Raw genomic sequence first — 25711 nt, 5'->3', positions numbered from 1 at the left:
GGGGCAGAGACAGATCAACTCCTGAACAACAACAAAAAGCCCGCGTTGTATCCAGTTTGTACAACGATGGAGTATTAACAAGAGTTTCAGTGTTTCTGCCATAGACTGTATAAAGGTTTCTGCTCATGGTGAAGCAACGTGTCTGCGTGTTAAGGTGGAACCTGAGCATTCACGTTGATCACCTCTCATTATAACTCATTATAAATCTATAAAACTAAAAATATTAAACTTTAATTCACGTGTTCATTTGAGAACAGCTGTTACATACCTGGGTGAAGGTTACAGTTCATTTCAATGAAAGATACAACGTTACTCCACACTCATGGTTCAGTCCACCTTAAGAAATAAGACCGACCTCGGAAGCAGTTGTGTTTTAAAAAAAACCTTTATTGAGACGAGTACACTTTTTTATAAGAATATAACTAAACCACAGAAATGACTCCGGAAAAGCTGCAGATAGAGCCATAAGAAATGAATGCAACTGATTTCATCCGCGCGGTTTGGCCAGAGCCCCAGAGACATAAGAGTTACGACACTCCCATAGACCTCCGTTGTAAAAAATGGCGGCGCCTACTTCCGGGGTATGGACATCGAAATAGTTCCGAATATTGTCATTTGGGCGTTGAACCTCATTCACTTACATTACGGCGCGTCGATTAGTTCCAGAGGTAAGTTGCTGAAATATCGAACTCTTTTGAATTGTCAACTGTCTATATTGTATCAGAGGCCCTTTATGATGCTTATACTGGTCTTCATTTGTATATGCACAGCGTAATTATCTATATTTTATCTTGGTTGTTATAACCAATTTTGCTAGCATTGCCTGCTAGTTAGCTAGCGCGACTTCGTCAGCTTTGAAGGTAAGATTTTATGGGCTCAGAACAGTCTCATAATACACACATGCACACAGAAGGATTCAAACTTGTATTTCCGGATCCATACTTGTGTTTTTCAATGCACACACAAATGTATTCCGTTTCATATACATGTAAATAAAATCCAAATACAGAAAAAAGTTTTACATATGTATTTTTGATCCTCACTTATTAGTTTCCCGTTTAAATCCTCTGAACCTGCAAACACAAACAGCTTTCTGTGCACGGATCGCTTTGCATTCGTGTGTGGGTTTTTTGAGACTCCCCTGACGGTCAGCCGATTCGTACTTGTAATTTTTTCTATCTATAGCCAATCAGATGTCTCCTTCATTCTAAGCCAATCACATGAGCGCGCCCCCACAAGGGTAAGATTACTTCATATACGCATTTTGCGCAGTCCGGTCAGCTCGCTAAACAGAGGGCGGAGCATCAGGTGATCATGCAGAGCATCGTGTCTCCATCAGACTCAGCAGCTGATCTGATCTCTCTCTCGCGTCCGGTTATACTTCACTCGCGTTTATGTCCATATCGATCAGATCCAGCTCTCCTGATCGGCCTTTATAGATAGCACCGATCAAACTATTAAGAATATCGGCCGATAATGACCGGCGGGGCTCCCCCCAGTTAACAGGTCACTGTCTAGCACTGGCTTCGTAGTGCACTGATCGATTAGGCTAAGCTAACCTGTAGCTGCTCCCTCCACACTCACAACAACTTCATACAGACATAAATAAAGCAGCTGTATTCGTCACACAGGAAACACACATTTAAAACGGTTTTGCCTGCCGTTTTTGTGTACACAAGCATTCATCAATGGTTCGGAAAGTGGCACTGTACCTTGATAATATAAAGGCTTGTATTTGCGTGCATTTCCTGTTCGGAAAGTGGCGCTGTACTGAGAGTGGAGGGTGTCCTGAGATTAGCCGGACTGCGCAAAATGCGTACATGAAGCGCTACGTCATGAACGCAAGAAATCTACCCTCGTGGGGGCGCGCTCATGTGATTGGCTTAGAATTGAGGAGACATCTGATTGGCTATAGATAGAAATAATTACAAGTACGAATCGGCTGACCGTCAGGGGAGTCTCAAAAAACCCACACACGAATGCAAAGCGATCCGTGCACAGAAAGCTGTTTGTGTTTGCAGGTGCAGAGGATTTAAATGGAAAACAAATATGTGAGGATCAAAAATACATATGTAAAACCTTTTTCTGTATTTGGATTTTATTTACATGTATATGAAACGGAACACATTTGTGTGTGCATTGAAAAACACAAGTGTGGATCCGGAAATACAAGTTTGAATCCTTTTGCGGATCATGAAATACAAGTGTGAATCCTTCTGTGCGCATGTGTGTATTATGAGACTGTTCTGAGCCCATAAGATTTCAGTAATGAATCGCTAGCAGCTTATATATCAATGATGCTGGGTAACTAACAAGCAGGATTTAGATTGATTATGTGTTTTTATTGTTATTTTGGTTTTTATCCTGAACCTGATCGTGTCAGCCATCCTTAGTCGGCTTTTTCTGTATGATATGACTTAACTGCTAGCACTAGTAGAAATGAGGTGGCGTTTGTGATAAATATTTCATTTAATTGAATTTTGGGATATACTAACATTTCATTATGTGACATGTTGACTGTACTTAGTTTTTTTTGTACTGTTCCGTGTTAACTCATCTGTACTGTACAACTAGCGCTACCTTTTAATGCTTGATGGCATGCTAGGATAGATTCCTTTGTATTGTAATATACACACTAGTTTAATGATTGTTCTTCAAAGGTATTATTCAGTCTTAAACAAATAATAGCCTACTGAACAGGCTACTCTACAGCAGTGAATGAAGGATGAGCCTAAAACATGGTCATGCATCCAAAATGTTTATTTTTAACAAAATAAGCACTTAAAAAAATAATAAGCACTTTTTTTTATTCAGCGTCATATGTCAGCCATGGCTGTTGCTGTTGGCGGAGGCTGATGGTGCTGAAGGAGGGTGCTGCTGCTGGAGGAGGGTGCTGCTGCCGGAGGAGGGTGCTGCTGCTGAAGGAGGGTGCTGCTGCTGGAGGAGGGTGCTGCTGCTGGAGGAGGGTGCTGCTGCTGGAGGAGGGTGCTGCTGCTGGAGGAGGGTGCTGCTGCTGGAGGAGGGTGCTGCTGCTGGAGGAGGGTGCTGCTGCTGGAGGAGGGTGCTGGTGCTGAAGGAGGGTGCTGCTGCTGGAGGAGGGTGCTGCTGCCGGAGGAGGGTGCTGCTGCTGAAGGAGGGTGCTGCTGCTGGAGGAGGGTGCTGCTGCTGGAGGAGGGTGCTGCTGCTGGAGGAGGGTGCTGCTGCCGGAGGAGGGTGCTGCTGCTGAAGGAGGGTGCTGCTGCTGGAGGAGGGTGCTGCTGCTGGAGGAGGGTGCTGCTGCTGGAGGAGGGTGCTGCTGCCGGAGGAGGGTGCTGCTGCTGAAGGAGGGTGCTGCTGCTGGAGGAGGGTGCTGCTGCTGGAGGAGGGTGCTGCTGCTGGAGGAGGGTGCTGCTGCTGAAGGAGGGTGCTGCTGCTGGAGGAGGGTGCTGCTGGCAACGGCTGCAGGTGATGACTGCTGAAAGAAGAGGAGGCTGGAGGCTGCTGACGGTGGACCGGGAATGGAGATGCCAAGTACATCGATGGCAACGAGTAAGGTGTTTGGCAGTGGCCTAGATGTTATGACCTTCGGGGCAGAGGTCTGTTGGGTCTTCTTTGCCTTCTTACTCTGACTCTTGCTGCCAAGATACCCTTTATGTTTATCCTTCCTCTCAGCCCTGATGCACTTTGATGCAATCCTTAACCTCAGCCTGATGTATGTTGAGAGGATTTTTTTTCTTCAGGTCATGGCATGAGGGAAGGTTGCTGTCCAGCAACATGGCTTCTTGTTCCAGCTGTGACACTGCATTTGAGGCCTCCATGAGGGAATCGCTCGTCCTCACACAGAACAGCTGCTCCACGTTCTGATCAAGGGAGAAAACCTCATCAGATGGACGGTAAAGTGCACCCCTTTTAAATTATTTTAATACCAGCAGACCAGCTCTCTCATTTTCACCATCACTGACATTTTTCACTAGGGCACACTGGCATTTGTCACAAAGTGAGAAGCTGATGACCCTTTTCACGATGTATCCTGCAAGGTGGTATAGCACACAGGACTCGGTTTTAGTGATGTCAGGTGGTGTTGTCAGGTCTACCAGCTGCTCCACTCTCAGAACGTCAGGAGGACTGCAGCTGCTGTTCTGCATGTCCAGGAAGTCTGCCAAGTGGCCTGATCCATCCTCCACGTAACTGCCAGTATGCACTGGCGATAGGAACTGGCCCACGGTGACAGCGCGCAGTGCATATTGGAACTCTACAGGTGTTGGGACAGAGTTCCTCAGACGAATGGACGAAAATGTGTTTTCCAGGCAGTCTTGAGTGAAGCGGCTTGTGAGAACAAATTTGTGCCCTTGTCTCAACAGGTCATGCTGGACCTCCAGGATTGTTGTTGTGGCCATCACCAGTCCTGTCTGGACTGGTTTCCAGCTGCCCTTGGGACCGATCTTCAGGCCCCGAAACAGATGGATGGAGTCCCGGAGGAAGCTGATGGCCTTATCATACATCATCTGTCTCACTCTGTCTGTTATGTCCCTTTCATTCCCTTGGAACTCCACCTCAATATCTCCCTGAATCTCTGTAACAATAACAAGGCAATCTTGCTGTTATATGTGTATGCTGCCTTTACACGTGCACCTATTGTCATTAAAGGGTACACTACACTCCTATAGTGACATTCATCTAAGTTCGTCTATTGGCAATGTTAAAGTATGAAAAAATCTGTAGATGATCTACATGTGGTATATGAGTCTTCAGAGAATCCCTGAACCCTGGTAGTTTTGAAGCTGTATAATCTGAAGGTTGCATTAGGAGTGTAGTCTATCCTTGAATTATATAACATGGGAAACATTGTTAGCTTCATATATCATACCAATGTTTGATGTGCCATAATAGCTGTGGTCATCATTCCTGACAGCTGGAGGCATACTCCTTGACGTGGATTTCCTCCTTTTCGGCTTAGGCCGATGTATAAATATTGTTGGAACAGCATCTGGCCTCAACCTCAAATTTCCTCCTGATTTGTTGCCAATATATTGGTCGTCTTCAAAGTGTACCTGTAGGTAGGTAGGTTTCATCAGTTTCCACTGCACACTTCAAATGTCATTGTAGAGTCATAATTCTCTACACTTGGAAATATGATGCCCTTTAAAATGTGAACAAGTCATGTCACCTCTGTGGACATTACTTACATGACAGAGTTTTCTGCTGTTGTTGTCCTCTGTCAGACACAGGTTTTGTCTGTTGACCATTGCCATCCATCTCTTCCTTGGCTCTACGTCCTTAGGGAAGCCATACACCCGGAACCCATTCTCGTATTGATTAGAGCATCCAAATGCTGCACATCCAACCATGGTATGACAACTGATCTATTAAAATGCAATATAAACGAAAGTGCCATAATATTTGTTGTGCAAACATTTTAACATGAATATTGCTATGTCCTCTATTCAGTCTGCTCCCAACTGTATTCTCTCCCCTTATTCACCACTGTTCCTATTCTTGCTCTGCTTTTTAGGGCCCAGGAAACAGATGAAGAGGATGTCCCTTTCACAAAGGAACCTTTTTGTTTTTTTCAAAATGGTTAGGCTCCTGATGCCCTAGAGTTCTGTATTGCTTTTTTATAAATAGTTGCTTACCCTAACCCTTTTTTGTAAATAGTATTGCTTTTTTATAAATAGTTGTTTGTAAACATGGTTCAACAGGAGCTTCTGTAAATAGTTTGAATATTTATCATAGTAATCATTTTCAGTCTCCCACTCTGTCTCAATTTAATTTATCGTTTCTTTGCCCCACCATATGTGTTGCTGTCCAAGGGCACTAATTTGGTCTGTGTTGAAGATTGTTTTACACTTTAGATTAATCAAAATTGTGTTTTTTGGCTGAATTAATCTTTTTCTGTTGAACCCTAACCCTCTGTGTTCTCCTTCTCATTCATTTTACTTTGTTTTGTTCTAACACACATCACTTTTTCCATACACTGTTCTTAATACTTGTTCACACATGTGTTCGTCCCTTTTACTTTGTTCTTCCTGTTCTTCCTGTTCAAACACATATATCAATTGTTCATCCGCTGTTGTGGTAAAATGATATTCATAGTCTTAACATGATCATGCTACCCATGCTAACATGAACACAAACGTTTCCCTCCAAAAATGTAAAACGTATCTAAGTAATAGGCTACCAAGCTTTCCGTTGTCACCCTGCCTCTCCAAATGCAAAACTGTCAATAAAAAGCATGCAATAATGCAATTACAGCTGAAAAAGTACTTGGGTGTGTGTGTTTTTTTTATATATATGTACCATTCAATAACGCAATCGCTGCTGTCTGTCTGTCCCATAGAAGAACATGACAGCGCAGCGCAACTATACTACGGACGTGACTGCCCTGGCAGTGACAGCAACATAGCCTGCTTGTGCTACCACACTTTCCCCTCAAAATATCGTTAACTAACGAAACTTGTAAATAGTGCCAATCCATACAAAGTGTAACCACATCATGTAAATATGAAAGCAATTATTAAAAAATAACAGCGTTGGTTTAATTTATGACTATTTTGAGCATGTTTGTGCTGTTTTTGCCATAGAGAAGCATTGCCACGGAAGTGCGTTTGGAACTGTCCCGGCATACATAAACCACGTGACCGGCTGGCGGCGACATCAAAGAGTGTCGTAACTCTTATCTCTAGGGCTCTGGGTTTGGCTTTATGAAGCAGGCACGCAAACGGTTACGTCATGACGCAAACGATGACGCAACGACACATTACCAGTCGGAGTCTGGGCGGTGTGAAAAGAGCCAGAGCTAAACCGAAGAACTGGTTCTGAACCTGAAAAGCTCTAGCACGGAGCTTGAATCGGAGTTGCGTTGGTGTGAATGAGGTAATAGAGATCTTTAACCACTGCTGGACAACTAGAAAGAAAACAGAAGGCAAATAAATATATGTAAAAGATGTTGCATGAAAGTAGCAGCCTGTGAGTTCAGCTGAGCGGCTGCAACCATGGTCATCTGAGGACAGAGAGAGAGTAAAGAGGCAGTCTGCACCCACTGAAACACAAGGCTACTCTCACAGATACTAAGATATTAGAGACATCCTGACAGTCAAATGGTTTTAGACACATGCCATTAAACGGTCTCTGTTAATCAGCCCTCATTTCCTGCAAGTATCAACTGTCAGTCTAATAAAGGCAACAACTATATAATAAAGCAGATATTAGGAAACCAGCGTATTTCACTGCAGTGAAACTCTCCTGGAAATAGGAAAAGGTCAATGGTATAGCTTGCAGAGCGTGTAACCATGTAAATATGTTTTCTAAAGAAAAGGCAAAAGCTTCTGTTGTCTCTCACATCCATTTGTGAATGTCTTCTTGAAATTATGTTATCGCTCTGCAGACAGGGGCTTATTTACACGTTTCTTTTTTTTTGTTTTATAAATTGGTTTTATGGGGGGGGGGGGCGCAACAGCGGTAATTCAAGTTTCAAAGTCTCAAAATGCTACAACTACTGTCACAAACTGGATGAATGTGAAGTATTGTGTTAAAGGAGGATGAAAGCGTAATTAAGGAGCACTATTGGAGTGACTTTGATGGTTATTGGACTCAGGGTTAATTCATTTGGATTCCCGCTGTATGAAGAAATTAAAGGACGGCGCAAGTGGAAACAATTCACAAAGGGATTAAACTGTTTAAAACACATGCTCAAAGTAAGCCGGATTTTGCCGATGTGTTTATGTGGATTCAAAAGTCGTAAATAATCTACAAAATGGAGGAGACCGATCTGATCGGAGCAACTGTGACAAATAATCCAACTGAAACCGGCATGGACAATGACTATGTTTTAAAAATGCGCTTATCCAGAAAAGCCTGGTTTGGACACTTTACGGGCGGAAGAAACATTTATATTAAAGAAAGAATTATACATCTGTCTTTTTATGCCTATAATAGTAATAGTAGTCAACTAACTTGAATTGTTATTAAAATTAAATCAATTATTTTTTATATTGTTATTGTAATGTAGAGACAAGGCTTTTAGCGACAATGTATTGCGTTACAATATGTAATAAAAAACACATTAACATTTAAAAAAAAAAAAAAAGTCTAAATATGATATTTGGCCTCAAATCATCTGAGGCCTGGCGATCTTTGACGCGCCCCCCAGGTTGGGGGCCACTGATCTAGGGCAGGGGTCGGGAACCTCCGGCCCGTATACGGCCTGCGAGACCATTTCGAGGTAATTTATAAACACACGCAAAAAAAAAAGAATTATCCAAATCTAGACCGCAAAATAATTAAACAAGCGAATGCCTGTTTTTCCTGTTTTTCCTGGCCAAGGTCAGGGTCCATGAAAACGCTTCTTTTTTTTTAGACCTTTATTTAACCAGGTGATCCCATTGAGATCATCGATCTCTTTTTCAAGAGAGACCTGTCCAACATGGCAGCAAGTAGGTTACAACATGAACATAAAACAACAGAACACAAAAGGACATCGTATTTACAGGGCTACATGTACATACCTAGAGACATTGACAAGTACCAACAGTATATTTATATCTCGCCCTGTCAATAAGCCTCACCTTCTTGGCAAAAACTGTATTGTTTTTGAAGTGGTGGAGAGACAATGCACAGTTTTACCCTCTGCTGTCACCCATGGCCAAAGCATATCTCTCCGTCCCACTGAGGTGGCGTTAGACTTTTTCGTTGTCCGTCATTTTGACAGATGTCCGTCATAATCCCTTATTACCCGTCGGGTCTGAACAGTTCACGAGAGAGCACGCTCGTGAACTGTCAACAGGGGGGGGGGGGGTGGTGTTATGCCATGTGTGCATGCACCTCGCGGGAGCGCGCACAGCGTAAAGCAAAACCTCCCAGACATGTGTTGATCTGAACGGCAAAGTACGGTTTGGAAACTATATCATTTCCTTTTGGAGGGCATGCATAACACGGCATAACACCAGAGCCTCGCTGCGGGGAAACGTTGGCGCTGTTCCGAGTTTGTTCTAATCTGTCAAAATGACAGACTGCTTTCAGATTTTTCCGTCATTGATAAATAAAATATTCGGTTAACGCGACCACTGCTGTCCCAGCAACATCAGTACCAAGCGAGAGAGTTTTTTCCAGAGCAGGGGATATTGTAAATGCCCAAACATCCCAGCTTATAAATACCTGGAAATGTGGCCATTCTCATATTCCTAAAAACCTGTCTGATGATGCTGAGTGAGTGACTAGTGAGTTTGAGTTGAGTTACTTGAAAAACTAAAGTGAAACTTGATGTATTTTATTGCAGGGTCTGATTATTAAATGTCCTTGTTTATTTGTGAGATGCAGTGGCACAAAGAAAAGGCCTACTTTGTTTGGTAGTACTATAGGTACAACAACACTGGTTTTCTTGTTCCAGTCTGTTACTGTCACTTTGTTTTTGACACTTTAAAATACTGCTATCCTACTAACATGCTGTACAAATCAGATGTATTATGTAATAAAGAAACATTTTCCGAGTAAAAAATGTTTTTATCGAAGAAAAAAAATTACATTTTTGTTTTGTCTTTATTATTCAATATCGCGATAAATACCGTACCGTGGACTTGTTATCGCGATATTATCGTACCATGAGTTGTTGGCATCGTTACATCCCTATACATTACAGTAACTACTTCTGGGTCTGTGTGTGTCATTCAAGCTTGGCTCTCTCTGCGTGTGTGTGTGTGTGTGTGTGTGTGTGTGTGTGTGTGTGTGTGTGTGTGTGTGTGTGTGTGTGTGTGAGAGAGACTAGGGTATTTTGTTTGAGCGAGCGAGAGTGTGAGCGGTACCGAGGTTTCTTAGCATATGGTTAGCTAGCTATGCTAACGAATATAAGGAGCTTTTTCTACAACCAGGTGGAAGAGAGCTCTCTCCTGACAGACTCAAATAACCTCAGCTCAGTGAGGTAAAGGCACACCTTTATTTGATCATTATAGTGATAAATTTTTTTGAGAATAAATGAAAAAGATATATTAAAAAAATACTATATGACAGTAAAGAAAAGTTGAAAAAAGGTCGGGAGCTACTGTGGTAATTTAACCAGGAAAAGAGAGTGGCTGAAAATGAAATGTGTCCTCTAAATAATAAAGTTCCCCCCCCCCCCCCCCCCCAACTCAAACCCAGACAGAGTCAGTATGGCATCACAAAGACAGTTTAATTCGCCCAAACCCATTCACCACCTCCAACACAAGTACGAACACAAATTATATCTGGAATAATTCTCAGGCAACTTAAAATGCAGTCTTCTTGTTAAGGCTGAATAATCCAAACGAAAGCAAAAATAATAAATCCAAAGTCACTTCACAAAAAAAGGTAATCCAGTTCAAACGAGAACACTGCCAGTTGAGGAAAAAACTCCAGAAGCAAGAAGGGACTCACCGACTGCCGAAAAGGGAAATAATATTACTTTTCACTCTGGGCCTGTGATGTCAGTCTTTGCTGGTCTGCAGGCTCTTTGGGTGTCAATGTTTCCTAAAAGCCACCATACAGTCTCCCCAACCTCCTCCTTTCAACCCCTTAAAGTTTAAACAAACAATTCCCTCTGTCTTTCTTCCCTTTGGGCCCCGCCCCCTTTTCCTCACCTGTATCCAATGCACCCCCGATTAGCACACCTGATTCCCCTCTCACTAACTGAGTGAAAGCAGGAGGGGAGAGAGAGACATCAGAACATGTCTACAGTGATGGCTCTGTCACAAAGTTGTTATTAATAAATAAGAATACAGTTTAAAGGGGGAGTGATTTGTAAAATATCCATAAGCACTTTGGTCAATGTGGGTTGCTTTTAAATGTGCTTTATAAATAAATGTGATTGATTGATAAAGAAAAATAAAATCTGCTTACAGGTCTGTTTCATATGGATGTTGAGAGGTGTATCCATAGATCTCTTAATGTTGCTCTCAAAGTGCACCAGATTGATGCTTTTAACTTCAACATTTAAAAACATCTAGAGGAGGTTAGGTCCCCCCCCCCCCACTTAAATCATATTCACATGGATAGGAAACTAAATACATTTGCACACATCTTGTGTCCATATCTTTCTGTTGTGGTGCATGCATACGTGAGTCATGGTCAGATATCTGGATTAAGAGGTTGCTTTTTCTTTGCACAGCATGAGAGAAAGAAGAAATTAATGGGCTGTGATTTTAGTTTTTTTAAGCAGAGGTCAATCATTTGTACGGCCCTCGGAGGATGTTGTTTAAATTGAAATGGCCCTTGAGAGGAAAAAGGTTCCCCACCCCTGATCTAGGGTCATACATGAACAAACAGGGTTGTACCTGCCCATGTGGGGGGTTTATCTACTCCACTTAGCAGGTATTAACCCAATACTTTAAACATAATTAGGTGATAGTAAACATTTAAGAGGGGTTTTCTGTGTTTATTGCTCTTGTCTGCTTTCTGTTACGTGCTATAGGTTTCAAGCAAAATGTCAGATATTCATCTTGGTGCCAGAAGTACAGAGATCATTTCCCACATAGACCAAAGTACTGCAAAATACCAGTACAGGGGTGCAGTATAATATATATTTAAATGTTTAAAGAGCTATTGCTGATACTGAAACAGTTATAAAATAGACAGAGAGATAATCAAGGGATTGAAGTCTATTTGGAAGCATCTACAGAAATACATCACACCAGGGCTGCAAGTAACATTTGATTCATTATAAAAAATCTGGTGCTGTTGTTTTTTTCTTGACCAATTGCCTAATAATTTGGTCTATACAATATCTGACAGTAGTAATAAAAGACTTCTTCAAATGTAACGTCCAAAAATCACAAACCCAGTTAGAACTTAATCGACACATTTGTAGAAGACTAAGAAAAACGCCAAATATCCCCAACTGAGAAGCAGAATTTACTTTTGACTCAAAACAATGTATTATTTAAAAAGACATTGCCAATTCATTTCTACCAGGCAGATTCATCATTGCAGCTCTAACAACATTGTATCCATAATTAAATAAATTACCATTTTACCTTATATATCTCATATCCAGAGATGGGGACGTTACAAAAAAAAAGTAATATATTACATATTACTTTAAAAAAAAGTAATATATTACACTACTTCGTTACTCTCTACATAAAGTAACTCGTTACTCGCAGGGCCGGCCCGCCCCTCCCTACAGGCAGATCACGCAGACTGCGGCGCACCTACAGTGTAAGCGCGCCACAGTTTTGCCTCTGCGAGACTCCACTTGCACCCCCAATTACTATTGCATTAAGGAAGACATAACACAAGTCTTTCTTTATGCTCTAAAATAGGCTACCAGCCACACAACAAGCTGTCTGTGAAACGTCAAGACACTAATTAATGAAACCAGTTCAAGACGCATTATTCTTATCATTCTTTATGAGCGCAGTAACGGTAAGGTATCTAATTACTTATTTATTTAGTATTCCATAACTTAGTAACAGAGATGGTCAAACTAAAGTGGTAGAGACATGGCAGAATTCCTACAATGAAGCGGGGCATTGAACTGTTCACCCGTGAGAGGGCGATCAACAAAAGAGAGCGAGCGGCCCCGTTGAGGGAGTTTACAGATGAGAAGACTCAGCCATGTTTATGCAGCACTGCACGTGGAGATGTGGTCTCGCAAGTCGCGCAGATTACATGTATATAAACCTCTGTCAGTGAGTGTGATTTTTTTTTTAAGTAACGAAGTAACGCATGTCGGGGCAATGTTGGTACCTGTAGTGTGATTACTGAATTATAAAAGTAGCGCGTTCCACTACTCCGTTACCGGCTAAAGTAATATTATTACAGTAACGCGTTACACCCAACTCTGCTCATATCTACGTCTGGCTCCAAAAGACAGGCAGCATCAGAAGCAGGGAAGTGATCTGTAGTGATTCACAATGAGTGTGTATCTTCATCATCTCTCCCACTGAAACCTGTTTAACAGCAACTGTTTTCCACCATCCCATCATCATCATCATCATAAGTGATTCACACCAAACCAGTCGCTCTGGTTTTATTAATCATCTTCTATAACCACAACCGTAAATATAGTATCATACACAGCCTTCCTATTTCCTGATGTGTGGGATCCTGAGTCATAGTTTGTCTTTTTAAATCAGTTAAACTAATGACATGTTGCTTGATGAGAAGCTTGTAATACATAATGACTGGGGCCAAATACTGATTCGTGTCCCATTATGTTGACAAAAGGTGTCAGTATGTAGTGTCTCCACTGTGACATGTCTCCATGCTTTAATGTTCAAACCTGCCTGTGCTGCAGCACCTCTTTTCACCCTCTGTCTGAACCCAGAGCCCAGTCTGCTCCGATTGGTTACCTGGCCGGCTCTGTTGTGATTGGTCACGTACAATGTTTTGGAGCGCTAGCCAATAGAAACGTGAACATACTGATGTCACTATAGATAGATAGATAGAATCGGAGGGATGAAACCCTCTTTAATGGTCACACATGCAGAGCACACAGCACACACAGTTAGGGCTGCTCTGTTATGGCTTGCAACTATTATAAAAACAACATAATCGAAATAAAACGATTTAAACATTTTTTATTATTATTATTTATTTAAAAAAAAAAAAAAAGTATAATTTTTTTATTGGTATTTCAATTGAATTAAACTTAAAGTTCAGGTTAATCAACTGTTAAAAACATACTACACTTTTTTTTTCAATAAATTGATGTTTTCAAAGTAAATGGATAATCATTTTTAATAATCGTGATCTCAATTATTGACCCAAATAATCGAGATTATGATTTTTGCCATAATCGAACAGCCCTACACACAGTGACATTTGGCCTCTGCATTTAACCCATCCTAGTACTAGGAGCATATGTTCAGGAAGTTAACAACGGAGTTCAATGGAGAACACAGGGATTTAAGCCTTTGAAGACCGCAAACCTGTAGAACACAGGAAAGGGAAATCCTAAAAAGCCTCTTTAGCTCGAAAAACACAGAGAACGTCACACTGTCCCAAAATGTACACCAGATGGACACACGAATATGGAATTGTGAATTTTGCACGAAGATGGCCCCGAAGTTGGTCAACAGCCAAGCAACAGTCGAAGCAAGTACGATGCCTACAGAAGGCCACAATGTGGCACCCGAACCACACACTCTGTCAAGTTGTTTCCATAGCAACATCAACATCCTGTCAACAGCGTAAACTCGCCTTCAAAATAAAAGCATCAAAATAAAACAGGAAGTTAGCCTAAATGTAATTTAAGATATACAACTGCAACGGAAGTAACAAAAACAATGTAATATCCTTTTCAGTTTCACAGAACACAAATTGTACTACAATACCATGGCTACACGACGGCATTGTGAGGGCTTCACGTAGTCGTGTTGCCTTCCTAAGACAATCGGGCAGCTTCTTGTTTCCTTCGTATTGTCTTCGTGAGGCGAAAAATGCCCGATGGCACCGATGATCACACGAAGTAAAGACGAAGATGACACGATTTGACAAGATGCCCTCACGATGGCCTTACGAAGGGCAAAATGGACACACAAAGTCAACACGAAAATTAACCTTGGCAAGGTCCTTCGGCAATTTGTTGGCATGCCAAAGATTTTGCCACCGCTCACGAAGTTGCTGCCGGAGCCTGAGAAACTCCACTGGTGGTCATACGATGGCTTAAGATGTCCTGACGCATGGCCCGATGTTGCTACGATCAGAGCCAAATTTGAACATTTCCTTTATCGTGTGTCCATCTGGTGTCAATTTCGGGACAGTGTGACAGGGGCTTTAAAAAACAACAACAAAACAATTTCACGCTCTTATTTATCGTTAAATACTGATATCAGAGTCTACAGTTTGGTACACTGAAAACAATATGTACTTAGAGCCGTCCAAACTCTAAGCCGCTGATATAATGTAAGCCGAGCCTTAACCAACGCTAAAAACACTGATAGAAGCCCTCTGGATGCAGCTAAGGCTGAAGATTAACAACATTTGCAGTCAATCATGAGGTGAACAACTGTCGCAGTAGCTGTTAAGTACACGTACACACACACTCTGGCATCACAAAGAGCCCCTGTTGGCCTGCCTGTGGGTGTTGGAGTGTTTGGCCTCGGTATGAATCGGCTGCCAGCTGGAGTGACGGACACTGAAGGCTGCATGGAGCCGGAGGAGAGGCCTCTGCTTGTTGTGGGGGCTTTGGCTTCCCTTACACACAACACACACACACACACACACACACACACACACACACACACACACACACACACACACACACACACACACACAACACACACACACACACACACACACACACACACACACACACACCACACACACACACACACACACACACACACACACACACACACACACACACACACACACACACACACACACACACACACACACACACACACACACACACACACACACACACACACACACACACACACACACACACACACACACACACACACACCACACACACACACACACACACACACACACACACACACACACACACACACACACTTACTTAAGCATGCTCTTGCCCAACTGTAAGAATTCACACATCCACCGTCACACACACACACAGTTATTGTCTCCTCTTAATTCTGTTTGATGGCTCTCAATCCTGCAGCCAGGATCCGGAGCCCGGGGTAAATCAGGCAGACAAAAGCCGCGATGCAAAGAGAAGCAGACTGCAGCCGGCCAGGAGGCTGAGCGCGCTGCCAACAAGCAGCTACATTTGAATAATTGAGCTTTGAGCTTGAGGTTGTGAAGGCCAGGAGTGTAGTTAGTGAAGCTAATGTGTGATACACCTCGCAGGTCACACACAGAGAGAGAGAACAGGCTGTTTCTGCCAAGTTTGGATTTACATTTTTTGTGTCATTTAATTGTCGAGTCACTACTTGAAGTCAGACATGTGGGAATCATTTGATGAGAGCTTCTGTATGAGAAGTAAAGGTAGGATGTCTCTTTTCGATCGGTGGAGAGGAAGAGATGCTACATCGAGTACTTCTCTCTAATTTGTTTGTTTATTTGTTTATTCCACACATAGCAGTTATTTCAAAACAAAACGTACACTTATACTGGTTGTTTTTTTATAGCGCATGGTGAAAAGGAGCAGGGAGAAGTAAATCTTATTTTACCAACAACAAAAATGAGTCTCTCCTGGAGGTGAGGACAACCACATGGATTTATTGTATCGAGTTCACACTTTACCAGGTAACCCGCCATCATATGCCGATATGCCTTTTCAGAGATATCATATCTATCGTGATACAGAGAGTCACTCAGTCATAGAATGTGCACTCACTGCGAGTGCACATTCTATGATTTGCAGTTCTATACCTTAATTTATACTTCTGTAGTACGACGGTTTCGTTTGCCAAAAAATAACAGATCTACAAGCTAACAACGCGTCTCGACCGCACCGCAATTACCTCATTGCTTGCTTGAAGGTCTGTTGTGTTGATCACACGCTCCCAAAGTCCCCGCCCCCTTTCTTCTTGTGCAGACTGCCAACAGTGAGGGAAACGACACTGTTGGCAGTCTGCACACACAGCAATAATGGACGGATTCAGATGTAGAAGAATTAATCCCTCTAAAAGAACTCTACGTCTGTGGTATGGAACTATTTTGGATTTTACACAACAGACACGGACCAAACTAGAGATGTCCCGATCCGATCACGTGATCGGGGATCGGAGCCGATCACGTGATTTTCAAAAGATCGGAAGAAAAAAATCAGGGATCGGGATTTTTTTAATAAAATATTTGTATTATTTTATTTAATGTTACAAAACAAAAATGACCATGTTCACGTCTTAAAGTCATCCTGAGGCCTTAGTTTTGGTTTGAAATGACACAGCATCATGTATGTGTTGCTTCTTTTGGGCTTGTTTTCAGACCTGGTTGCTTATTCCTCTCAAAGCAACAGAGTGGGCGCAGTGTCTAATAGTAGCAGTAAGCTAACGAGAGGCTACGTTCAGCTGGTGACTCGGGAGTCGGGACAGAGAAAATGTCAGGAGTTTGGAAGTATTATAAAATTGAAAGCGAAGGCAGTGTAACAGCCAGATGCAATGTTTGCAAGGTGGATGTTCCGCGTGGTGGAAAGAACAGAGCTACGTTCAACACGACCAATCTAACACGCCACCTGAGAAACAAACACCAACAACACGACGAGTACACAGCGGCCACTCAGGTAACGGCACTGAAACAACCGACACTTTCAGAGACTTTTAAAAGGAAAGAGAAACTGCCCCAGAACAGTGAAAAGGCCAAACAATAACAGCCAAGATAGCTGAATTATCACGTTGGATGACCATCTGTTACCTTTTTTTTCTCTTAATGCATTGCATAAAGATCGGGAAAAATCGGTATCGGAAGATTGTCAAAATCAAATGATCGGAATCGGATCGGGAGCAAAAAAAGGTGATCGGGACATCCCTAGACCAAACAAACGTAATTTGCAAAAAATAAAATGTGAAAGCGACAGATGGCAACACGTCGGGCTTACGAGACCACCTCAAACGCAAGCACCAGAAAGAGTATGCCGAGTCTGTAAGAGTGCAAGGTCCCCCGCGTGTGAATGCACAAGAACGACCAAAACAAACCACCATAACGCAGGCATTTGATAAAGGGGCTCCTTATGAAAAGACTAGCAAACGGTGGAAAGACATAACTGACGCGGTGGCATTTTATGTGGCCATAAATTGGTTGATTCTATTGGCTTAAATTTTATTTTATCAATAAAGATATTTATATTGTTTTTCCCTTTTGAAACAGATGTTCAGTTATGCTAAAGTCTTTGATTGCACTTCAAGTCTAAAGTTCACATTTTAATTGTTTGGCACTGACTTTTCCTCATTGATGTTTTTACTTGGTTATGTTTTACTCTCCTTTCCATGTGTATTGATGTTACATCACTGCTACCTAAAACAGAAAGTGCATTTTTATACTGAGAAACTGTGCCTTGAATATTTTTATTTTATTTAGCAAGAGAGTGCACTTTACTTGGTGAAGAAACCAGTGTTGACGTTTGTTGTAGGGTGTAGGCCTATCTACTTGAACACTGAGGAAGCCATATCAACATTCCTGTTGAATTGTTCATTCAGGGATTCATTGCAGAATTAAAACCATTTTTTTTATTTTAGTTTGTGTTACCTTGTCGGTGGTTGTACTGTTAAGTAACTTGAAAAATAACCATAATAACATGACAAAATATCGTGATAAATATCGTCTATCGTGATACTGCTTGAAAAATATCGTGATATTATATTTTTCAATATCGCCCAGCCCCACATCAAGTCATGTGACCGTGATAGCCTAATGTTAGCATTTTACTTCTGCCGATTGCATTTATGCTTTTAAAAAAAACATAAAAACTGTTAATATGTGGGGAGATTATCCTGCTGAACAAAATGTGAAAGTACCATGTACTTATATTTCTTAATCCAATGGAAAAATCCCCTTGGCTTTTTGTAGAGGGAAGCATTTCTATGCGTACTTTTGGATCAGCCTACAAAAATACTCCATCACTGTTAACAAGGAGCTGTGTTACTGCTTCATGTGTGGAGGTCAAACAATACAACTAACTCAGAGTTCGCGTTAGAATATTTTTTCTCCGGTCAACATGTCCGTTAAAGTTTAAATCTTCCGGACAAAATGAGAAAAGTGCCGGTCAAAGGTCTTCTTTGTTATTTATTGTGCTTTAAAACAAATTGATATGATTCGATATTAAACAAACTAATCATAACTACATTATTCAAAAGTGTACAGCAATTTACAATAACACGGGAATAATAAACGGAGCGCTCTCCCTCTGTCAGCCCGTCAGTATCATGCAGCTCGCGGATCAGTAATGAGTGACCCGACAGTAAAACTAAACATATCTATAACTAGTTACGGTAGTTTGAGAGGTCATTAAAATAGCTACGTGTGCTATTCTAACCTGGTGTGTGCTTTGTTCCGCTCACCGCTGCATGTGATCATCCAGAGCTGCGTGTCGACTCGTCAGCTGCAGCAGCTGATCTCTCTCTCCCGTCAGATTAGACTTCACTCGCGTTTATGTCCATATCGATCAGATCCAGCTAGTTCTAGCTAATGATAGGACTACCTGCTTATTAAAAGACACCTAAACAATAAGCGTCGCTATGCAACCGGGTGAGGCCGCAAAGTATAGCGCAGCATTATGCATTTGTTTACATGCCCACCGGAACCCCGAGGCATTACCAACAGATCAACGCACAATCAACCCATACAGGACATCTCTTTCTCCACATTACGTAGACATTAGAATTGACTATTCTTGTCTGTCACATACTCTTTTGTCTGTCACATAAATGGAGCAAGTTGCGCAACTGATGTAATATTGCGCTAAACGGAAATTATTTTGAACGGACACCTTGACCGGAGAGATTTAGATTTGCCGGTCTTCAACATGTTTTACCGGTCGTAGTCCGGTAATTACCGGCTAACGGGAACTCTGAACTAACTGTGTGGGCTAGTGGTTTTCATCATGCACACCAGTGTAAGTCTCTCTACTCACTCAAATCAAAGACATGCATACATATACCACCTTTACAGCTCACTGAGAACTACACCTGCACACACTCGTCTGTGTTGGATATGGCGTGTGTGTTACATGTTGTGATCATGGACCCCTCGTTTCTGATATGTGATTGTGATGTGCTATATGTGACATGCATGTAGTAACGTGTGTTGTTTGTATTTTATTATTCTCTTTTATCCTCTATCTACTTGTCTTTCATCCTTTCTTTATAACTAATGCTGTTGATGTATTGTGATTTTAAAAAGGTGTCTGTTATCATCTGGCCGGAGACAACAGCTGGAAATGAGCAATGTTGGCTAAACCTGCCCCATTTACTGTTTTTTGTGACAGTTGATCAATGGGGATTGTCCACGGCATTATAGACAAACTCAACTAAACTGATCCTAGAGGGGGAACTGGATAAGGATGGATACTGCATATAACAGCTCTGGGACAGCACTTACAAAAAGGATGGCGTTTCCCACTGGAGCCACTAGATCAAAAACGCATATACTCTGTAAGGAGCTTTGGGTATATGTTTCTATTACATGGTATGTGCCTTTTTGGCCAGATGGACTTGTTAAGCAGCTCCAAGAGCTCAGGACACGTTGGCCAACCTGACAGCAGGACGACAAAAGAGCTTCAAATGAGGAACAGAGACTCTGAAGAAATCTGTTGAAACCCTCGGTGTCTTTTCCATTTCTCTCTGTACCCACTGCTTAAGAAATACATAGAGTTCTGATCATTACATCTACGTTTAACAGCCTATTCAAATGGCTCGATAGACAGGTTTTGATTGATTGTTTTAGTTCAACCTGATGGTTATTTCTCCTCACTGTGCAGCTCCTTCAGCGACAGGCTGCTGCACCCCTGCTGTCTCACGGAGAGATACGGCAGGTCCTTCCTTCCTGCAGCGGTCAGACTGTACAACCAGCACAGGCCCTAGTAGACCCCCCCCTCCCCTACACACACCACAACACAGACTATATCACCCCTTGCTGCTAAATACCAATCAACTATGTGCTATATGTGCAATATATGCCGTTAATAACCGTGTCATTTATACCTGGCTGCTAAATCCTTAGAATAGTTACAAGGTGTGTTTTTTGCATTTTGTATTTTGTAAATTGTGTAACTTGCTGCTGTTAAACACCATCACACTATGTGCAATATATACATTATTATATACATGTGCCATTAATAACTGTGTAATATATACCTGGCTGCTAAATCCTAAGAACTGTTACAGGATTTGTATTTTGAAAAGTATTTCTTTTTACTTTTATTTCATTATTATATTTTGTATTATATCATAACTTAGTACATTTTAACATATGTAACATTAAGCTGTCTGTGGCTCTTTCCTGCTGTAACGATGCACATTTCCCCTCTGTGGGAATAATAAAGGTATTCTGGTTCTGAATGTCTGGTTGATTCAGACTCTCACATGGAACGGGAATTTATAAGAATCTATCAACACCAACTTCATCATTGAATCTTAATGAACTCTTAGGTGGAGAACAAAGAGTTCACACAGGTTTTTTAGCGCTACAGATTCACCGATTACCATTGTCTTGGCCGTCTGACCTGTCCATTCAGATTTGTTATCTAAGAACTATATATGATGCTTTTTCATTCGTGTGGAACCGTTTCATTTGTGTTAATCTGTTCGTCAGTAGCTTACTGGAAAAGCCTGATTTGAATGACACTTGTCATGGTGTTGCATGGGTCAAAGAAAAGCTTATCACTTCTTGGAAGAGATCCAAATCAAAGGGCTGATTCACAAGTTACATGTACAGGACGGGTGGCGCAGTGGTATGTGCATCTGATCATCAGATCAAGGGGGGTGCTGGGGAACTCCAGTTCGAAACCCGCTCCTGCCGCCACTGCGTCAGGCCGTTGTGTCCTTGGGCAAGACACTTCACCCTGATTTGCTCCTGTGGGTAATGTCCACAGTACATGTATAATATCAATGTGTACTCGATGACCTCGAGGCGTGAAGATGGACGGTGTGGCGCAGTGCGCTGTGCAATGATCAAGGGGTGAAACCCGCCCTGCTGCGTCTGTAAAGCCGGTGTGTCCTTGGGCAAGACACTTCACCTGAACTTGCTCCTGTGGGTATTGTCCACAGTGACCATTGCATGTATAAAAAATATGTGTAATGTGTATTTTGTAAAGCGCTTTGAGCATCTGGAAAAGCGCTATAATAAATGTAAGGAATTATTATTATTATTATTATGTAATTTAAAAAGGCATTTAAAAACAGTTAAATTAGTTCCCAAATGTAAAATCCATGGGAACGCTGCCTGAAGTCCAAACAACAACTTGTAAACAACTATCAACACGCTGAACAAATATGATCAAACACATCTTTTCTTTAACATCCATGTTGTTTCCAAACTACAACTGAAAGCTCATGAAGACACACGACTTCCAAACCCAGGAAATCGGACCATCGATCAATTACACCGTAATTACACCAGGTTCATCACCACCAGCATCACCTCTCAAAAATGGTTTCTGTACTAATAAATACAAAATAAAAACATTGATTAGTAACACTTCAAACCCTTGTTTATGAAACCCTTTCTTTTGTTTCTGAACATTTTGGTTTAGGTTTTTTTCTGTAACTAAGAGTGATAGTACAATTTGTCTTCTTGGAATTTGCCATTGTTTGCACTCTGACTCCGTCCTCTGCTGTTAATTCCAAAGAAACAAGTGTTGTTTTCAGTGGAAACATCAAATCCACAGGGACTAGGTTGTTATTTTTTATTGTAAGATATACTACAAGCCGGGTGTTTACACATCAAATGAAACCGCTCCACAGACATTCTGCCGACTACATTAACACTGTTTTACATTCAGAAAACTAAGGCCCTTTTTACACACGGGAAGTTTTCAAGGTGGACATATTGATAATAAGGTTTCGCAGCGCTGCAAAGCTCTTGATAACAGCAAGGTCCTAAATCATCCACACCAACAACTATAGCTCCAGATATTCCCCACCACAAACACCGATAACTCCTGGACTTAAACGCCCTTTGCTCCAGAGCTTTTGGGATTCATGATGCTGATCAACTCCTAGAAACCTGGGAGATTAGCATAGCTTGGCTTCATTAGCACTTACTCAATTTGGCATGAGTGCAATCCACCAGACAGCGCTGGTACCAACAAAAAGTCACTTTGAATTAAGTTGTGACGGGTGCTCCCAGAGTGAAGGCAAACAAGGGGAAAGCAAGCGGAGCAGCAGCTGTAATAGTTGCTTTATTATATTTCATAGGGAATGGTGTGTTGGCAAGGGGACTGGAAATGTTATTTCTTGACTGTCGCGCAATTAAATGAAGATTTTCCCAAAATACACAGCTGTGCAAACCTCCAGAATATTTATTATCAGAGATATTAAAGCAGCCAGATTGCACTGAACTATTGAAATGCTCAATGTGGAAGAATTGTGATGAATTTCCTGTCTTACAGTTCAGTATTTGACTTTGTGTAGCAGATGGGTTGATGGCAGTAACTACAAATTAGCTTGAATAACAGAAATGAATCGGAGTCAACTACATTATCGACCTCCATGCAGTGGATTCGATAAAAGGCTGCCAAAGGACTTAAAGTGTCTGTTGTTTTCTCACAAAAATGTCAAACACTCTTTTTTCTTTCACATCGCAGCGTAACCCTAACCCAACAGTGTAATCTTGGCTTCATGCTGTCAAGATGCAAAGCAGCTCTTCTCTATCCCAGATAATCATATCGGACCACCAGCAGCCGGCCAAATGGCACTTTATTTTGGCGGGGATTGAGGCATTACACACATTAAGGTTCACCGGCTGGTTTCTGTTTTGTTTTGAAAAGACTCTAGTCTCAAGGGTTAGGGTTAGGGTCGGATAAATATATGAATGCGACTACCACTTTTAAAAGCTGAACGAATATCTTCAACACTGACTGCGTAGTCAATTTACACTGCATTTAATGTACTTGTATAACTAAAGCTTCAAAGGCCACATCGGGATGATTTGACCATATTGAAATATTACAACAGGGACAGCATTATTGAATGTGTATTATGTAACTTTAAAGGGTAATTAATGCATAATGAATAAACATTGATTGATTGATAATAACACAGAAGGTACAGTATTTGTGAAAATGCATAATAGATCATAATAGCCTGATTATTTGTATGGCTTTGCTCGTAGTGTAGGACACGTATTGTAGTTGCTTCGACTAAAGAATAGTGAGGCTTGTATTTCACAGACACATTTTTAGTTTCTGCACAGCATACATGGACATACCCGTCGCATTAAGCTAACACTTGATGACATCTTATCAAAACAAGATGCACTTTTATTTGTAGCATCAAATTGACAAATTGGAAATGGGAGCAGTATCCAATGAGAAACCAGAAAGCATAGAAGTCTACATCTACGCTGCAGTCCAATTATTTTTCTGCTAAGGAAGGTACTCAGTAAAATGACCGGGAAGTATCTGACATGCAGCTATTAAGAGATGGTACAATCCTCTCAATGGAAGGAGTGTCTCTGCTTCCTCTCTTATCTCCTTTATCAACGGGTATAATGGACCATCCTTCGACAAAGGAAATGAGATAATACCGTCCTAATGTTCGTTGCCGTGGTAGCATTTAATACGACACACAATTAGTACATCAATTTGAATAGTACAGTATTGAATTTGTCACTGTACTATTCTACGATTTTCTTTCCTTATGAATCACCCTTCACATATTTCCTTGACCTCATGACGTCTTTGATCGAGTTCGAGAAAAAGCCTTTAGGAAATCACATAGGACATCATTTAAATTGGAATTGATTGTTTAATCTGTGCACCACCTCTCATTTCCTGCAGCGCTCTTTAGACGAGACGCTCTTCCTTGCCAACATCATAAGAATTCTTGTATTTTAATGAAGTATATTATAAGGCTTATTAAAGCTCAGGGTAAACCAGCTGTGCTGCTTCAGCGAAGGCCACATACTTAATGACGCCGGTGGTTTTATTTTAAACTCCAATCTAGAAACTAAATGAATAATTGATAAAGAGAGGAGAAGCATCGGCTGATTGACGGATCATATTAAACTTCCGTGGTTAGACTTTATTAGACATCTATGAAATGCAGAGACAAAGAGCTCAATCGAAGAGCTGATGCATGAGGGAACATCTTAAATGTGCACTGTAGGTCAAACATCAACTGAAGTTTGTTTGATAAATACTAGCTGGACACATTTCAATCAGACTACTGGGACCAGTGGGACAAGTTCATCGTCTTGAAATTATGTCAAAAGCCTCATTTAAAAGACATTCAACACTAGGGGTGTAACGGTTCACAAACATTTCGGTTCGGTACGTACCTCGGTTTTTTGGTCACGGTTCGGTTCGGTACGTTTTCGGTACAGCAGAATTTTTTTTCACAAAACAAAACATATATATATATATTTGTATTATTATTATTAAACTGTGAATAATGTATTCACTCAAATAAATACAAAATATAATAAAATAAACATTAAGGTGCAGCATTTCGATGAACTGAAATAATCTGTATTTGAACTTTACTGTACTAGTACTCACAAAACATAAACTATTAGTTTTGGGTTTTTAATTATTATTAAACTGAATATTCACTCAAATAAATACGAAATATAATAAAATGAACATTAAGGTGCAGCATTTCGATGAACTGAAATAATCTGTATTTGAACTGTAGCCTACTGTACTAGCACCTAAGCAGCCAGTTTGACATTAGGACTTGCTTGTCATTGTATTTTCATGTTTTTTTAAATAAAAATTTACTTGTCCACATTGCTTGCCGAAAGGGCAGATCTGCTGGCACTAACAATGTCTCCTGATGTGGAGAAAACCCTCTCGCTAGGGACAGAGGTAGCAGATACAGCCAGGCATAGGCGGCGCGTGAGGCTCAGGTTTGGGAAGGCTAAATCACTTTTTTTTTTACCTGACGCTGCCCGCCTCCGGCGTCTATAGAAAAGAGATCAACTCAGTGAAAGCACCGCCTGCTGACCGATCAGAGCTCAGTGTGCGGAGTTTAAATCTATCAAGTCATATTACAGGATAAAGGAAATACAGTTTAAACTGCCGTATGCAGAGAAGACGCCGACGTGTCGCACTTTATCATTCATATCACACTGATATCACATCATCAATCAGATCATCGATCTCACATCGATATCACAATATCTCCTTATCTGAGTCAGCTGAGCCGTA

At 41.3% G+C, this 25711-nt stretch overlaps 2 protein-coding genes and 1 long non-coding RNA gene across 7 annotated transcripts in view; 1 reads left to right on the top strand and 2 right to left on the bottom strand.

Moving 5' to 3' along the window:
* The window catches only part of LOC117540271 (polycomb group RING finger protein 3), a 104111-nt gene that overhangs the window by 59989 nt on the left and 18411 nt on the right, over positions 1 to 25711 (bottom strand). Inside the window, exon 1 of one of the 3 annotated variants that reach the window (XM_034206868.1) lies at positions 16368 to 16404. The exons of the other annotated variants lie outside the window; for them this stretch is intronic. The gene's annotated coding sequence lies outside the window, so the exon portion shown is untranslated. Of the gene's footprint in view, positions 1 to 16367; positions 16405 to 25711 lie in introns of those variants that run through there. 3 annotated transcript variants of the gene reach the window in all.
* On the top strand, positions 607 to 5719 carry LOC117540272. 3 transcript variants are annotated; one of them, XR_004568139.1, is made up of 4 exons: positions 607 to 668; positions 4341 to 5036; positions 5202 to 5328; positions 5492 to 5719. It is a non-coding gene; the product is annotated as an uncharacterized LOC117540272 (long non-coding RNA). The 3 variants fall into 3 exon arrangements; XR_004568138.1 differs by having other exon boundaries at positions 4341 to 5040; XR_004568137.1 differs by having other exon boundaries at positions 4341 to 5328.
* On the bottom strand, positions 3334 to 5719 carry LOC117540270. The gene is made up of 3 exons (XM_034206864.1): positions 5166 to 5719; positions 4847 to 5030; positions 3334 to 4552 (listed from the first exon to the last, which is right to left on the bottom strand). Exons 1-3 carry the CDS (start codon positions 5325 to 5327, stop codon positions 3894 to 3896), a joined length of 1005 nt encoding a protein of 334 aa, XP_034062755.1. The 5' UTR covers positions 5328 to 5719; the 3' UTR covers positions 3334 to 3893.

The sequence above is a fragment of the Gymnodraco acuticeps genome, unplaced genomic scaffold (genome assembly GCF_902827175.1).
Source record: "Gymnodraco acuticeps unplaced genomic scaffold, fGymAcu1.1, whole genome shotgun sequence".
Taxonomy (NCBI): domain Eukaryota; kingdom Metazoa; phylum Chordata; class Actinopteri; order Perciformes; family Bathydraconidae; genus Gymnodraco; species Gymnodraco acuticeps.
This window is presented reverse-complemented; position numbering and strand designations above follow the sequence as displayed.

Excerpts from the sequence above, each read along its gene's own strand:
- LOC117540270 (XM_034206864.1), bottom strand. The coding sequence starts at position 5,327 with ATGGTTGGATGTGCAGCATTTGGATGCTCTAATCAATACGAGAATGGG. Across the intron at positions 5,031-5,165 it reads ACAGCAGAAAACTCTGTCAT|GTACACTTTGAAGACGACCA; the intron begins GTAAGTAATGTC and ends ACCTACCTACAG. Across the intron at positions 4,553-4,846 it reads TTATGGCACATCAAACATTG|AGATTCAGGGAGATATTGAG; the intron begins GTATGATATATG and ends TTATTGTTACAG.